Source organism: Procambarus clarkii, chromosome 17, assembly GCF_040958095.1.
Source record: "Procambarus clarkii isolate CNS0578487 chromosome 17, FALCON_Pclarkii_2.0, whole genome shotgun sequence".
In the NCBI taxonomy this organism is placed as follows: domain Eukaryota; kingdom Metazoa; phylum Arthropoda; class Malacostraca; order Decapoda; family Cambaridae; genus Procambarus; species Procambarus clarkii.
The window spans coordinates 49,817,937-49,835,436 of record NC_091166.1 but is presented as its reverse complement, the minus strand read 5'-3'; the positions used below and the strand labels follow the sequence as shown (position 1 = coordinate 49,835,436).

Below are 17,500 nucleotides of genomic sequence, written 5' to 3'. Positions count from 1 at the left end.
GGTCAACCTTCCCTGTCTTGTGTGTACCTAGATGTACTCACGGCTGGAGTGTCTGATCTTAAAGCCTTTCGACGACCAGTAGCTCAAGGCAGTGACTTGTCTCACTCGTCTTACCTATTTTATTTACAGTTCAAACGACATCAAATTGGCCGCGACAAGTTCCTCATGCGGTCAGTCACGTACGACTCTTAAGACTGAGGAGTTCCTCCCGACATCTTAATTTATCCCGAATTGGGGTCGAGGCGAGGGTGAAGGCCCAAGAGGCTCGGGTCTAGGTCCCACGGTGACCTATGGGTTCGATTCCAAAGACACACAAAGGTCATGAGGCAGGCGCAGTCCCCACAAACGGCTGCTCGACGTTAAACCAAATAAGTGCAAGGTCGTAAGGATGGAAATCTGGTGTTGCGACAGAGGATGAAAAAACTAAATTAACGAGATGAACTTAATGATATCAGTGAGAGAACGGGCTTGAGGGAGCAGACTTGCGTGTGTGAATGTCACTCTCTCGCACCCATTTTCTTTTTGGCATAGAATTATATAGGAGCAGACGACGTCTGACTCCTCTCAGCAGACTCAGAGCTTTTTGTGCCCATCGTTAATGGTAAAACCTTATCCTGCAAGTTTTTTTTCCGCTGGGATACGAAACGCAAATAGGTCTGTCTGTCTGTCTGTCTGTCTGTCTGTCTGTCTCTGTCTCTAACATGACGTGAGTGATCATGAGAGGAAGGCAACACGCCATGAGCGACAGACACCATCATAAAGGAAGCACAGTGTGACGGAGGGCCAGCCACGACGCATCACCTGTTGTTTCATCTTGGTAATAACACACTGGGGAGGGAGCAGCGCCCAGTGAAAGTTGAGGAGCCACACTCAGTTTCCCTGCAGCTGTTGTGTAGCTAGCGGCCCCCCGCCCTCCCACCACCACCACTACCTACACAACCACCAACACAACCACCAATACCACCACCTACACAACCACTACCTACAGCAGTAGCAGCTACAGCAGTAGCAGATACAGCAGTAGCAGCTACAAGAGTCCTAGCAGAAGCAGCAGCAGCAGCTACATCAGGACCAGCAGAAGCAGCAGTAGCAGCTACAAGAGTCCTAGCAGAAGCAGCAGCAGCTACATCAGGAGCAGCAGCTGCTGTATGAGCAACTGTCCAAGTGAGGGACCACTCAGCCAGCACAACACCCCACAACCGAGCGGGTCACATGATCACCCTTGTATAACATGATCATAAACAACACTGCTAAGTCAACACTTAACAAAACAAAGGTGCCAGACGCAAGCAACACTGGCGCCACTGTGTATACTGGCATGACGGAGGCGGACACTACCCGCCACGACAGCTAGCCTCACTTGAGGGACCTACCTGCAGCCTCCCTGGAGAGGGTTGCTGCAGGTAGGTCGCCACCAGACCCACTCCCTCACCAAGCACCATAACAACAATGCCTAGTGCCACATACCACCCAATAGGCACTTAATGTTAACAAAAACCGGAAATCTATTACCCAAAAAATGACAAGCCTACTTGTCTTGCCCCCAGCTGCCCCCCCCCCCCACAAGAAGTGTGGCTGGTCTCAAAAGTGTGGCAAAGTGTTACACAAGACAGGTCAGGTGTACAAGGGAGCAATAACCAGCTGGTTGATCAGTGTGCAGGTTTACGGGCTATTCATGCCCGGGCCACCTCTTGGGTGGCTTAATCTTTATCAATCAGTGTGCAGGGGCTGGAGGCCACCAGGACCTTAAGTCACACTCACCGCCTCAGGGGGGGGGCGCCCTCCCCGGGGGACGTCCTCACTATACACTCACCTGCAAAACACAACAATGAAAATTACAATCAAAAATACTTTGTCATGCTACTTAAAATTATTAACCTAAATGAATAATTGTAAATCAATAATACACAAATTAGTAATTATATATATATATATATATATATATATATATATATATATATATATATATATATATATATATATATATATATATATATATATATATATATATATATATATATATATATATATTAAGCTAACAAAAATATGGCATTTTGACGTATTCTCCACCAAAGGCCAAAAATTGTGGTACTAGAAAATGGCAGCGGCTCGCGAAAGTGACATACTATCCCGTTTTCTGTTTTGAGTCCTCTGGTAGGTTAGGATAAGGGCACTTTAATACGACAGCTTCTTGACGGTGGGAAATCATAAGAGGACGGGCTGCCTTGTTTCCGGTTGACGGCTGGTTCATTTGTATAGTTTACCAAAGTTTATTAAAGTTATTTAAACAGAAGCTGTGCATTAAATGTAAACTAAGGGGCTTCTTTATGGAAAACTTACGGTGGTAGCCAGTAGGGCGCGGATCTCAATTCTATTCCTGTTGCCGGGGGAGAAGAAGCCTGAACTAAGGTTTACTCAGGTCCCCTCCTAGGACCTAGACCAGGTCCCCCTCCTAGGACCTAGACCAGGTCCCCCCTAGGACCTAGGCCAGGTCCCCCCTAGGACCTAGGCAAGTTCCCCTCCCCCCCTAGGACCTAGGCCAGGTCCCCCCCCCCCCTAGGACCTAGGCCAACTACTGACCTTCTCCAAGATGCGATACACAACAATTGCCTAATTCCCAGGTACCTAATTCACCGCTAAATGAACTTAGGCATCAGGTAGAAAAAAAAACATTCCCAACCGTTTCTATCCTATCTGGAAACTGAACCTCTGAGTACCTCACGTGTAAGCTGAGGACGTAGACCACTGCGCTACAGGACCCATATTCTATCAAATGTAAAATATTGAGCAGGTTCTGTGGATTGTCAGGTTATTATCGGCAGTGATTCTTACCCTGAAACATTAAGGTTTTATCCTGGGGTGTGTGGTGTTGTGTGGTGTGGTGTGGTGGTGTGGTGTGGTGGCGTGGTGTGGTGGTGTGTGTGGTGTGTGGTGTGGTGGTGTGGTGTGGTGGTGTGGTGTGGTGGTGTGGTGGTGTGGTGGTGTGGTGGTGTGGTGTGGTGGTGTGGTGGTGTGGTGTGGTGGTGTGGTGTGGTGTGGTGGTGTGGTGGTGTGTGTGGTGTGGTGTGGCGGCGGCGCCAGGGGGGGGGGGGGGGTGGCGCCACACACTTGTGCAGCCACAAGTCTTGTGGCTATGGAGCTCACGGACACGCACAGTGTTAAGCAGATGCCACGTACCATTACAAGAGGGGGGGGGGGACACCACCTGGCCAACACGGCCAACCCGTCTTCATAATACACCCTCACATTTTGACGTATACTCCATCTCAGGCCAGCACTCCTCGTACTGGAAAAGGGTAGCGGCTCGCGAAGGTGACCTACTGTCCCGTTTTCTGTTTTGGGTCCTCTGGTAGGTTAGGATAAGGGCACTTTAGTACGACAGTCTCTTGACGTTGGGGAATCTTAGGAGGAGAGGCAATGGTCCAGAGCACGTAACAACAATTCCGCACTCTTGATTGTTGTGATGCTTCACGCCCCCCTCACACTCCATGACGTCACTTTCAACTGCCACCCCCCCCCCCTTTTACCATGCGTGACGTCACTCACCTCCCTTCACCGTTTGTGACGTCACTCACACCTGCCTCCACCGTCCATGACGTCACTCACACCTGCCTCCACCGTCCGTGACGTCACTCACACCTGCCTCCACCGTCCGTGACGTCACTCACACCTGCCTCCAACACCCCGTACCTAAGGTGGTGGTGTGAGCAGTACCAGTCAATAAGAGTGGCCACAGCCTCCCCCAGACTGGTCTAACTGTCAGCCCCCAACAATGTGCGTGACCTTCCGCCCACTGTAAATATCAGTCACTGTATTGTGTTACAAGTGTTCCGGGGCTATTCATCCCCGTGCCACCTCTTGGCTGGCTTAATCTTCAGCAATCAATCAATTGTGTTACAAGCGCACTCTCACGCTCAAGGGCTCGGTGTGGGTGTCATACGTCATTGGTGAGGGCCGAGCGTGAGGGCTGAGTGTGAGGTATATACTGTAGGTCCCTGAGACACCCTCACACTACCTCATAAGAACACACACTGGTGTATTGAAGACACACTCACGAACCACACGAGACCAATGGTATGTGAAGATCACGCTGCTGCGAGGACTGAGATAGTTCAAGAGAGATCACCACTCACAGCCTCAGACGACCAGGGTTCGAGACCCTCCCCACCACACCTGCAGCTAACTGTGTTACAGGTGTGTTTTACCACGGAAGGCGGGGTCCAAGAGCTAATAGCTAGATCCTGCAAGGAAAAATCGTAAATATAACTATAAATACACTTGCGTCAGCCAGACGATACAGTAATCGTGGCGCTCAGTGTGGAGGGGATCACACCCTACTTAGCGTAATCCTTCACCTCAACTATCAGGTATTTACTCTTATCCTACACTTCCTCTCGTCTTGCTTATCAGTCTACAAGCTCAAATTCCTTTACCTTTTGACAAGAGCTCAAGGGCGACTACGGCTAAGCTCACACCTTACACACTCTCAACACAGGCGTGAATAAGATGGATGTAATCACACCTTAACCACCGTGATTATGGTAATCACATTATCATCCATCAACTCAAGACATCTGCCGCAAACACTGAAGACGGTTAGTCTTGCACCGGGTCTACTGGAGGTGTTCTTGGAGAACACTCTCTCCAGGGAGAACACACGCTGTTAAGGTTGGAGTACCTTAATCTCCAACCTTAATGGACAATTTTAAATCTATTTCTAGTGTTAGGTCCGGTGGAGGGTCCCAGGACGAGGGTCCCAGGACGAGGGTCCCAGGACGACCACGACCCTCCTCTCTTTCATTACTCTTCCTGTGTGTGCTTGTGTTAGTCGTCTAAATATTCAACTTGTGGCAAAGTGCAACATGGACCACAACCGTCCAGTGCAGCCCTCAGCCCAGGAGTGGGCTGAGGGCTGCAGCAACACAACCGTCCCCGTTGTGTTGTTAAAAAAAAAAAAAACTTCAGAATGGTGGAGGACGGACCCAAACCCGTCGACCTCATAAACCTTATATTCCGTCGTGATCTACAAGACATGTGTGCGACTAGAGCAAGAAAAACAGTCACCTCTCAGCCGCTGTACAAGTGTTGACTCCAACCACAGATGTGTTCTTTATGGAGTTAAGGTACAATCGGCTTACATGAGGCCGATCGGCTTAGGCACCACCCAGGAGCTCGCGATTAGCAATTAATGAAAGACCCGATTTGTCAGAGCAATAATGCAAGAAGTATACAAGTGTATAATTATTATGATACTGCATTCAGATGCAACATTATTCAGTTTTCATGTGAGAGTGCCACACACCCACAACTAGCACGAGAGGACTGTTGTGTCTGGGTGTTAGTGCAGTTTTCTCCCCATAGAAAATGGCGCCTGATAAGAGGTCTAACGTCATTTCCGTCGTCGCACCTTCCCACGTCACGTGACCCACTAAGGCTGCTAATGTTGTCTCACATCCAAGAGAAAACACGTTCACTACTGGTGCTCTGGTGCTCAGCCTCCACCAGTCATTAACTTCATACGAAGATACAAATTACAAGTGTTGTGTGGCAACGGTCTCAAGCCATCATCTGTGGAAGGTGGAGTCTCAAGCAGTAATTATCAACAGCAAGACACCTTGGTACAGTGAAGGCTTTGCTGAGTGACGAGAGGAACCGGTTCTATAACAGTGATTTATGTAAGCACTGTCTGCAGCTCGGTTTGGACATGGTGGGTTTAGCAAGGAGTCAATTACTGACGTCAGATGAGAGACATGGAGTTATATACGAGACAACTGCAGCTCGTATCATTGTATATTCACTTGCAGACATGCAGTGAGTACAATGACCTGTCGCGAAATCACCCGACTGTTTGTTGTGTGTCTTAGAAGACACCAACGTGGACGAGCACCGATCACACGCAGTGAGGTTGCTCCGGATATCCAATATTCCGAGGAGGAAACATCTTGAGGTTATCTTGAGATGATTTCGGGGTTTTAGTGTCCCCGCGGCCCGGTCCTCGACCAGGCCTCCACCCCCAGGAAGCAGCCCGTGACAGCTGACTAACACCCAGGTATCTATTTTACTGCTAGGTAACAGGGGCATAGGGTGAAAGAAACTCTGCCCATTGTTTCTCGCCGGCGCCCGGGATCGAACCCGGAACCACAGGATCACAAGTCCAGTGTGCTGTTCGCTCGGCCGACCGGCTCCCTCAACGTTGTGAGTGATCAACACTCCATAACAACTCTACCAAAATACTACACAACTCGAAACAATGGACATAAACTGGATAAGTTCTGCTTCTGGAAAGACCTGGGTAAATACTTTTTTTAACACAGTTGTTGGTTAATGGTACAGATTACCGGGTAAAAAATAATAGACGGGGGATCGGTGAATTGTTTCAAGCGTAGTTTAGATATCAGCCATGTGCGACACCTTAACTTCCCAACAGTTTGACCGGCTAAATGTGTTAGGATGCCACGTGGCTGACATGTTTACTGTTGCTGTACTGGTCTTTGTCTCAAAACATCCATGATCGATTAACATACAAATATCTTATAAAGAATACATCATAACCAAGCGGAATAATTACACATACACACACACCACACCCTCCAAGGTGGAGAGGGGGGGGGGGGTGTGGTCCTCAACACCCTACTGGTTCACAAGTATGGAGAGTATTCGCCCTACACCTTCCTGTGTAGGGTGAGACCTGTGAGGGTGAGACCAGCACCCGTGAGGGTGAGGCCAGCACCCGTGAGGGTGAGGCCAGCACCCATGAGGGTGAGGCCAGCACCCATGAGGGTGAGGCCAGCACCCATGAGGGTGAGGCCAGCACCCATGAGGGTGAGGCCAGCACCCATGAGGGTGAGGCCAGCACCCATGAGGGTGAGGCCAGCACCCATGAGGGTGAGGCCAGCACCCGTGAGGGTGAGGCCAGCACCCATGAGAGTGAGGGCAGCACCCGTGGGTGGTGCGTGACACAACACACCTCGCCACCGTCGTGAAGTGAGAGCTGCCACCAGGAACGACAGTGAAGGAGTGCTCATCTCCACCTCACGTCATGCACTCTGCACGTTTTTTCACCAGTGAAGTTTTTGTGAGGGAATATGTACAGTTGTACACGGAGAGCTGAACCCTTTTATCGGTGTATATATACACTAAGACTTTACACCTAGATAATGTTCAGGATTAAAGTATACTTGATCAAGTATAACAGTAAACTCTTCTGGTGGCCTCGGTAGTTCTTGCAACAATTATAGCACGCCTTAAGCCCAACACCAAATTAACTTTTTATTTGTGATTATTGATGCGAGAGTGATGACAGAGTACAGACGTGAGTACCAGCGTCAGCACCACAGTAAGAGTACAGTAAGGCAGTTAGACTGAAGGGCCAGGCACCGTCCAGTGTCACACCTTAATGATGGACGAGGACAGGCACCACGCACAATGAAGCCATTACAACAGACTTATCTTGACAAAATATTGTGGCCACGCGATGGGGGTCGAACCCGCGTCCCTGAGTGATGTCGGGTTCGATCCCCCACCTCAATATCACAGCCATCTTGGGCTCAGCGGCACTGGTTACCACGACCAGTTCTCACACTGGGGTACATACTAGAGCAACCTTGGAACATATACACACTAGAGAGAGCACCAGGGGTACCCATACCCTCCAGTTAAAGGATCCCGAGTTTAGAGAAAAAAATCGTTCCACTTTAACGTGTCTCTTTGGGTGTGGTTTGGCGTAGCAGCGCTCAAGTGGTCGCTGCTACTTAAGAGATGGGTCACTTGCAGTGTCTCAAGTGAAGGTGAACCACACTAGTCAGGACTTAAAAGTTGTCTCAAAGAATTGTGGGTCTGTAGAGTGGGGTGTGTGTGGAGAAAGGTCACATGGTGGAGGGGTGGGGGTTGAGGAGGGTGTGTGGGGGTGGGAGGGGGGTTGAGGAGGGTGTGTGGGAGGGGTTGAGGAGGGTGTGTGTGGGTGGGAGGAGTTTGAGGAGAGTGTGTTGGTAGTGGTGAGGGGGAGAAGTGGTGTGTGGTGGTGCTTACCTATGGGATCTAACTTATCAGGAGTGAGGTCAAGCACTTTATGCCCCGCCTACCAGCCTTGTTGTACCAACCTTGCCTTACAACTTAAATACTTTGACGTTCGAATAAGTTACCGAACCAGGCCTTGTTGTGGACACAGGCGGCGTCCACAACTACCCTCGGTACCTTCCACGTGCTGACCATCCGTACACGGTACATACGTGTATTTCCTTACATTTCTTCTACTCCTTTCCGTTTCCAGTTTCCATCTGTGTCCCCTCGTCCTACTTTCTCTCATTTTAAAGACGTTGTCCTTGTCAACCATATCTATTCCCCCTCAGTATCTTTCATGTTGTGATCATATCCTCTCTGTTTCTTCTCTCCTCCAGAGTTGTATGGTCTATTTCCATTAACTTATCCGTATAGCTTGTCCCGTTTAATACTGGTACTGTGTTCCAAACCTTTGTACTTTATCAGTTTAGGTTTTATACTTCACAAGGCGTGGATTCCATGCCGGTGCTGCATATTCCAGTATTGCTTTAACAAAGACTGTGCATAATGTCTTGAAAGAACTCTAACAGATGGAGAGGGAACTACCTCGGACCATGGACTGTACTGACGGTCCATGGTCCATAGGACAGTCCATGTAGATGATCAAGACTGTGACGGTGCATAGGATGCGTGGGGGTACAGTTAGGCCAGGTTACTGAAGGTGCAGCGGTACAGTTAGGCCAAGTTACTGAAGGTGCAGAGGTACAGTTAGGCCAAGTTACTGAAGGTTACTGAAGGTGTGCCCAAGGCCGGGGACAAGGTGCCCGGATCATTTCCGGAAATGCTGCGAGTCCAGACAGGTGCGTAGTGTTGACTTTTTGTCCGGCTCCCCAGACAAGGCTTCGGGCGGCGGCTGTTGCTGCTGTTCCTGTAGCTACTGATGCGTCTGCTCCTGCGTCTGGTGCTGTTCCAGCAGTTACTGCTGCCGCTGTACTACTGTAGTAGATCCACCTGCTACTGCTCCTCCTGCAGCAACCACCAGCACTACTTGTGGTGGGTGTACCTGCGCAAGTAATCTCTACTCGGACCATATTGACCGGGAAGCAGCCACAGGCGGTAGTCATGATTGTCACTCACAAGATTATTTGTCATCTCAATAACCTTCAGTAGCAGTAGGCCTCCATCAGCCTTAGTCCCAGCTTCCTGGGACTAACAGTCCCAAGATAAGCCACCAGGATTATGGATAGATGACAAGTTACACGTCCAGATTCCTTAACTGACTCACACTTCCTTCTTTGTCGTGAGAGACACACATGTCTCCATTATTGGTTTTCTACCTTGACATTCAAAGCACCCCCCTCCCCACCCCAAGACAACACCACCCCCTGCCCCCACCAGGAAGGGTGCCGAGGGGGAATGTGGGTAAGAAATGAGGGGAAGGGTAGACTGTCCAAACTTACTTCACCTTCCCTTCACCTGGGCTCTAGGAGACTCGAACCGTAGACCCCACGTGTGTGAGGCCCAAGCTCTATCCACCGAGCTATTGAGTAGTACCTCGGGCAGTCACAACACCCACACACCCGCAGCATCCAGATACCCGCACCATCCAGATACCCGCACCATCCAGATACCGCACCATCCAGATACCCGCACCATCCAGATACCCGCACCATCCAGATACCGACACCCTCCAGAGAGTAGTAGTAGGCATCCTTCAGTCTCTGGAGACTATAGAGTTGCTCTCTGGTTGTCAGTCCTGGTGCAGCGTCTGGTGTGACTAATGAGGCCAAGCCCAGAGTGGCAGTCCATCCCACACTGAGCACACACGAAGTCCGATAGAGATCTGTCTTCCTGTCTACCGGCTCTCCTTCTCTGTCTCCTTGCCTCCGATTGCTTGGTAAGTGACTCCTCGAACCTGGAGAAACCTTTCTGAATAGACTGCCTCCAGGCTGATCGGTCTGCGTGTTTACCACGTGGTAAGATCGACGTCCATGGCTTCCAGGTCCCTCTTGCATGCGTCTTTGTACCGTAGCTGGGGTGTGCCTGTTGGACGTCTTCCCTGCGTCAGCTCTCCGTACAGGAGATCCTTGGGGATTCTTGGGGATCATTGGGGATCCGCGTCCAACAGCCTGGTTGACTAGTCCAGCAACGAGGAGGCCGCGGGGACGCTAAGCTCCGAAGTAAGTAATTATCAAAAGAAGACACCAAACCGGGAAGGCTCTGTAGCACCAGCTAAGCTCCAAAAATCACCTCATGGTAAGGTAAGGTAAGTTAAGATAAGGTAATCACCTCAAGGTAAGGTAAGGTAACGGTAAGGTATCCTGCCGTCGCCCATTCGCACCACGTGCCCGAGCCAGCGTATTCGTCTCTACTTCAGCACTGAGTACATGCTGGGGACTGTAGCTCTCCCCAGGACGCCGTTGTCACCTTGTCCTGCCGGGTGATGTCCAAGATGTGTCGGAGGCAGCACGTGTGGTCCCGACGCTAACAAATAGGGTGTAGATGCATAGTAAGGTGGTTACCACCTCAACTGTCTCACTACACGCTACTATACACCATCTCCAATCCGATCGTCTTAAAATACAACAAAAATAGGTCGAATAAAATTACCATTAACATACTTTTTTAACAATTACTAATTGCATTTGCATGTTATTAACTTTATTGCAAAATAAAAGACTGACGGTGGGCGTGTCCACGTCGTCAGGCGGGCGTGTCCACCGTCAGTGAGTGAGGTGGTGGGGGCAAACTCTATACACATCTTCAAATCCACATGTGACAGAAACTACTAGGCTCGGGACCCTGTAGGTCTACCGCCAGTTGACTGAACGTTGACAGGCGGGACCAAAGAGCCGGAGCCCAAATGGACGAGTGATATACTGATTGAACACAACTGGGTGAACAGACACAAGCCAGCCCTCCCAGCCATGCAGGACTCGGAGTCACTGTCGTAAGCACCAAGAAAAACGGGATTCGAGTGTCCTCATTCATGTGAGTGACCTGGCCCGGGTCGCAGCCTCGCGACAGGCAGCCTCTGCTTCCCCAGAAAACAGGTCCCTGCCGGCGAGGCTAGGGACACGGGTCCCTGCTTGCCCCGGTGGCAGAGCGCTAAAGTATGCAGGTGGGGTGAGGGAGGAGTCAGCAAGTGGGGTTGACGGAGCTACAGTCTCTCCAAGCCAAGGATAACTACTTCAACCTGGCCCGACCCCCAACCCGCTTCATACCCCACACAAACTACCAATACCCTCTTTTACCCGTTACCTCCTCGCACCTGTCACCCCCCCCCCCATCTCTACTCCCACCATTAATTCCCTAGAGCAGGGTACTGGACACCACAGTTTACAAGATCATCTTCCCAGTAAGTAATGCTTGGTGATGGAAGACTGGGAGTACTAAGATGTACACTAAATGATTCCTCAAACTGGTTACCCTCTAGTGTGTATATGTTCCAAGGTCCCTCTGGCTAATACACCACCACTGTAACATGACAAACGGTGTCCTGCCCACCAGCCTAGTGCATAATGTATCAACTATTCAACATATTCATAACAAAGAATAATTTCCTCCCCCATTCACCACTTCCCAACATCGCGATAAGTGTGGTAATGCCACAAAACGAAGGGGGGTCATTTCCCCGGTGAGGGCCGTTCTCGCACTTGCTTACAGTCAATATTGGATTATTTAATAAGTGCATATGTGACATACTAATTGATTGTGAATATTTTAGTTTACCTTGAAAAGCTTCATAGAAAACACCGACCTCACCTAACCTTCTTAGTATGTTAAGATAAGCATCTTATTGCTTCTTAATTACAATTATTACTTAACCTATACGGCCTCACCTCACACTCTCTTCCCTCACTTCAACTCTCGGGGAGGGAGGGAGGGAGGCTAGGCAGACAGGCAGACAGACAGGCAGGCAGGCAGGCAGGCAGGCAGGCAGGCAGGCAGGCAGGCAGGCAGGCAGGCAGGCAGGCAGGCAGGCAGGCAGGCAGGCAGGCAGGCAGGCAGGCAGGCTGGCTGGCAGGCTGGCTGCTGCTGCTGTTGTTGTTGTTGTTGTTGTTTTAGATTCAGCAACTCGGAACAAAAAGTTGCAAGTAGCACGGGCTATGGTGAGCCCGTAGTGGACTTACCTGGCACAGGAGCGGGGCTGTAACTGGCTGACAGTCAGCACCACTGGTTGGTACCAGTGGTGCTGCAATCACCATGACTTAAGCTGCCTCCTCAACCATCATCACCATCAACCCCATCACCCTTGCTGCTACCATCACTAAGACCATCGCTCCGACCTTAACCACCACTTCTACCACACCCCAACCTCCAACACCCCCACCACACCCTCACCACCACTACTACCACACCTTCACCTCCAACACCCCCACCACACCCTTACCACCACCACCACACCCTCACCACCACTACTACCACACCCTCACCTCCACCACCCCTACCACACCCTCACCACCCCCACCACACCCCTCACCTTCACCACCACACCCCTCACCACCACTACCACACCCTCACCACCACTTTCACAACATGACCGCTGGCAACAGGCCACGCCCTCAACCCCGCTTGCTCTAACTTCAACGGGTTGCTTCAACCCTTCCATCCCCCCCCCCCAACCAGCGACCTTGAGCTCTCTAGGTCACAAGATAATTCTACTCCCACCATGCCTATAAGGACGAGTGTTCTGGTCCACACGCGCCGACAGTCACCTCTACCACACACACCAACCCCCCCTCCCCCTTCCCCATCATAACAAAATACAATCGAGAGCGGGTTGTTGTTGACTCTACCTGCACCGTTTCCACAGCTAAACTTTGCACCGTGGCAACCCAGGCAGTGTTCTCTCGCCGTGTGCTGCCTCTAATGTCTTCAATCACTTTCCCTGTGGTGCCACCAAGGGCCCCTGGCCATCACCTGTGGTGCCACCAAGGGCCCCTGGCCATCACCTGTGGTGCCACTAAGGGCCCCTGGCTATCCCCTGGTGACACCAAGGAGCACCTTCGTCATAGCCCTGCACCTTGACAGTAGTCCCGGGTCTAATACCAGCAGTGGTAACATGATAGTCGTTCCCCCGCCTGCAATCACTAGGATTTCTAAGTCTCTGGAGCCCGGCCATCTTCGCCTGGCGCCATCGCGCTGAGCGAGGCGGCGGCCGGCGACCCACTGGACAACTTTCATCATCACTGCTGCACAAGGATCACTTTCTCCACGCTGGTAACTCTACGTGTAGGTGATGCAGGGAGGGGGGGGGAGGTCTGGGAGACGGTAGGAGGGGGGGGGGATGAGACAGACAACGACCTTGTGGAACGACAACCTCAGCAGCAGCAGTAAACCTGTGGTGACGAGGTTATCTGGTTTCTGCGCCCAACACACCAGTAACACCACGTGACAACATGCTCCCCCTTGTGAGGCTGTAGTGCCCTTGTGAGGCTGTAGTAGCCTCATGAAGCTGTAGTAGACTCATGAGGCTGTAGTAGACTCATGAGGCTGTAGTAGCCTCGTGAGGCTGTAGTAGCCTCATGAAGCTGTAGTAGACTTATGAGGCTGTAGTAGACTCATGAGGCTGTAGTAGCCTCGTGAGGCTGTAGTAGCCTCGTGAGGCTGTAGTAGCCTCATGAGGCTGTAGTAGCCTCGTGAGGCTGTAGTAGCCTCGTGAGGCTGTAGTGCCCTTGTGAGGCTGTAGTAGCCTCGTGAGGCTGTAGTACCCCTCACGAGGCAACGAGTGGTGGTTGGTGGCAGCAAGGGGCGGTAGTACACCTTGGGGCTGTGTGCCGTAAGAAGCAAACTGTGGCTCCAGTGGTCCGACCAGTGAGTGTTTACTGATCCCATCTGAAGTAACGTTTGACCTCTTTCTCAGCAGGCAATTATGGCGCTATGTGGGTCAGTCCGGATGGGCGAGTTCCTCACGGCAACTCCGGTTATAATGTGGGGGAGGTGTGGGTGAACTGTGGGTCAATTGTGGTTGACCTGTGGGTGAACTGGTAGACCTCTGGTGAACTGGCAGACCAATGTGTGTGAACTGCTGGCCACTTGGGCCCACCTCCCTCACCGCCTAGTACACCTCCTGAGAGCTTCTCTCATTCTCAAGATTCTTGTAGATATCGTATTTGTCTTGTCCAGTACCTGTGGACTACTTGGAGAGCTCTACTGCTCCTCTATTTATATATTTCACATTCTTCACCCTAATGTCTGGTAGCGTATATTAGCTGGCGAGGACGAATTACCCCGCAGCTTGTGTGGGTGACACCCCCCCCCCCTGCTGGAGAGGACGAACCTCCACCCCCACACCAACCACAACCCCCCCTTTAACTAGTGGACGAAGCCTCCTCCTCCACCACCACCTGCCTTGAGGGGAAGAACCCCCATCGGCTAGAGGACGACCTCGCCAGAAAGAATGTGAGGCCTCCTTCCTCTCAGCAAGAACGGGGGGACCTCCCTCCCTCCCTCCCTCTCAGCAAGAATGGGCGACATTCACCCCAAGATAAAATAGTAACCGGTGACACCCCCCCCCCACCTAGAGAGAGAGAGTGGACGAACCCCAGCAACAGCAGTAAGGAGAGAGGGGGCTACACAGAGACCAAGGTGCACACCACCACCAGAGGCACTCACAAGTGTGGCATACTAAGAGAACTGGCTGGTATATCAACGCCATCTACACCCTCATCCACATAAACCCGTTGTTGCAAGTGCAATGTCTGCAACATAATTAACATATACATGAATATTGATGCAATTACGATTCCAACTTCGCAATTTCCATCAATGTGTCGAGAGATAAATATGAGTCACTGTTCGTGGACAATGTCTGTCATGTGGAACAACTTATGAACGTCGTAAAAATGTCTGCATGAGCGCGTCCGTGTTATTCAGCCTATCATCAAGGGGGGGGGGGGCAGGTAATTCATCTATATGTTGTGCAACACGTATCTGAACCAACTAAACATTATCCGCCCTTGTGCAGTAGAAGGGCAGTTATTGCAGACTAGCAGTTGAGCTCTGTGATATTGCAAACTCTAGTTGAGCTCTGTGAGAGTGCAGAGCCATTTGAGCTCTGTGAGAGTGCAGACCCCAGTTGAGCTCTGTGAGAGTGCAGACCCATTTGAGCTCTGTGAGAGTGCAGACCCCAGTTGAGCTCTGTGAGAGTGCTGACCCCAGTTGAGCTCTGTGATAGTGCAGACCCCAGTTGAGCTCTGTGAGAGTGCTGACCCCAGTTGAGCTCTGTGATAGTGCAGACCCCAGTTGAGCTCTGTGAGTGTGCAGACCCCAGTTGAGCTCTGTGAGAGTGCAGACCCCAGTTGAGCTCTGTGAGAGTGCAGACCTCAGTTGAGCTCTGTGCGAGTGCAGACCTCAGTTGAGCTCTGTGATAGTGCAGACCCCAGTTGAGCTCTGTGAGAGTGCTGACCCCAGTTGAGCTCTGTGAGTGTGCAGACCCCAGTTGAGCTCTGTGCGAGTGCAGACCCCAGTTGAGCTCTGTGCGAGTGCAGACCTCAGTTGAGCTCTGTGAGTGTGCAGACCCCAGTTGAGCTCTGTGCGAGTGCAGACCTCAGTTGAGCACCAGTTAAACTGTGATGCTGAAGACTCCGCGGGATCCTCACGCCACAGTTCATTAATGAAACTCTATAACCCTTTTTTTTGAGATATATTGTTACATTCTTGTACAGCCACTAGTACGCGTAGCGTTTCGGGCAGGTCCCTGGAATACGATCCTCGCCGCGAAGAATCCTTGTTACAACCAAGTACACATTTTACTGTTAAGTTAAACAGAGGCTACAGATAAGGATTTGCGCCCAGTAAATCCTCCCCGGCCAGGATACGAACCCATGACAAAGCGCTCGCGGAAAGCCAGGCGAGTGTCTTACCACTACACCACGGAGACTGGTTTATTTTGTTATTGGAGGGATATTCCTGAGCAGGTGCTCAGGCTCTGGCTGCCCCGCTAGACATAAACATGATACAAAACATGGCAGTAAACACGTGCCATGTTATGTACAGTGTTCAGCAGGGGGTAATCACCAACTAGATCTATAGTCATCAATGTGTATTCTGAAGGATTTGAGAATACATCAATGTGTATTCTTGAAAGGACTTGAAAATGGTCCAGGACGGACCGAAACGTCGTCGTCCCTTCAACTTAATAATAATAATAATAATAAATGTTTATTTAAGTAAGGTACATACATAAAGAGATTTTACAAAGTTTGTTGGATTAATAGATAGAGCTAGTACATACAATGCCTAAAGCCACTATTACGCAAAGCGTTTCGGGCAGACTTCTAGTGTGTGGTCTGGTCAACATGTATTCTGAAATACACGGTTGTAATCAACATCCACTGTGGTGATATTGATTCATGGCCTGTGTTATTGTACCATGATAAAGAAGGATTAATAACCGGAGTTCGCCATAAGTGATAAAATTCCTGCCGTTCAAGCGGATCAATAATGGGAACAAATGGCTGTCACAATCGGGTATTCACAATCGGAGTCAGCGCGTGATGGTACCGGAGTCAGCCAGCCCGTCCGCTCGCCCAATTCACCGGATGATTTACTAAAACAACCAATCCGATAAAATTAACTTAAACTACCATAATACTGACGTTTTCTATATATCGACCTCGAGAGGGTTAGGTGGGTTACTCGAGTTGATACGTTCCTGGTTAGGCAAAACTGTTGAATTTTGTGACGGTGTGGAGCAAATCTAGAGACCGGACTGGAATACCACTCTAAATAGATTGATTGATTGATGAAGATTAAGCCACCCAAGAGGTGGCTTAATCTTCATCTTATTCATGCCAAGAGGCATGAATAGCCCGTAAGTGGTGGCCCTTTTGAGCCATTACCAGTATCAAGAGCTGATACTGGAGATCTGTGGAGGCGCGACTGCACCCTACGTGACGGGAGATGTCTCCCGGACCAAATGGTGACCAGATGGTGCACTCTAAATAGGCAGGAAGGTGGTTATATATGCTGGAGTCCTTAACCTTTGAGCCTTTGGCAACAACACCTGGATAGCGGTATGAATACCGCTAACAGTCTGATTGATTGATTGATGAAGATTAAGCCACTCAAAAGGTGGCACGGGCATGAATAGTCCGTAAGTGGTGGCCCTTTTGAGCCATTACCAGTATCAAGAGCTGATACTGGAGATCTGTGGAGGCGCAACTGCACCCTGCGTGTCGGGAGATGTCTCCCGTGGCTAACAGTCTGCTCCCTCCACTATTCTTATATTCCCCGCGAAGCCGCGAAGGGAACTATCAGGAGAAAGCATAAAGCCATTACGACTATATAGCACTTAGAAGGGATCAGGATCGGGATTTGGGAAGGGACGCAGGGGGGGGGGGAAGGGACGAACTGGTGCCCAATCATTTGAACGGTCGGGGATTGAACGCCGGCTAACATGAAGCGAGACCGTCGCACTACCGTCCAGCCCAAGTGGTTGGGCGTACTCCCAGCGAGCGTAAGAAATATTGCCAGAACAACCGTGGACATCTTCAAG

The 17,500-nt window shown here is 50.5% G+C and overlaps 2 protein-coding genes across 8 annotated transcripts in view; both read right to left on the bottom strand.

Moving 5' to 3' along the window:
- Positions 1-17,500, bottom strand: part of mmy (UDP-N-acetylglucosamine pyrophosphorylase mmy) — a 117,466-nt gene that overhangs the window by 70,540 nt on the left and 29,426 nt on the right. The window contains exon 3 of one of the 7 annotated variants that reach the window (XM_069326013.1): positions 1,762-1,813. The exons of the other annotated variants lie outside the window; for them this stretch is intronic. The gene's annotated coding sequence lies outside the window, so the exon portion shown is untranslated. The remainder of the gene's footprint in view (positions 1-1,761; positions 1,814-17,500) is intronic. 7 annotated transcript variants of the gene reach the window in all.
- Positions 6,663-7,025, bottom strand: LOC138365709 (heterogeneous nuclear ribonucleoprotein M-like). The gene has a single exon (XM_069326203.1). The coding sequence runs from the start codon at positions 7,023-7,025 to the stop codon at positions 6,663-6,665; it is 363 nt and encodes a 120-aa protein (XP_069182304.1).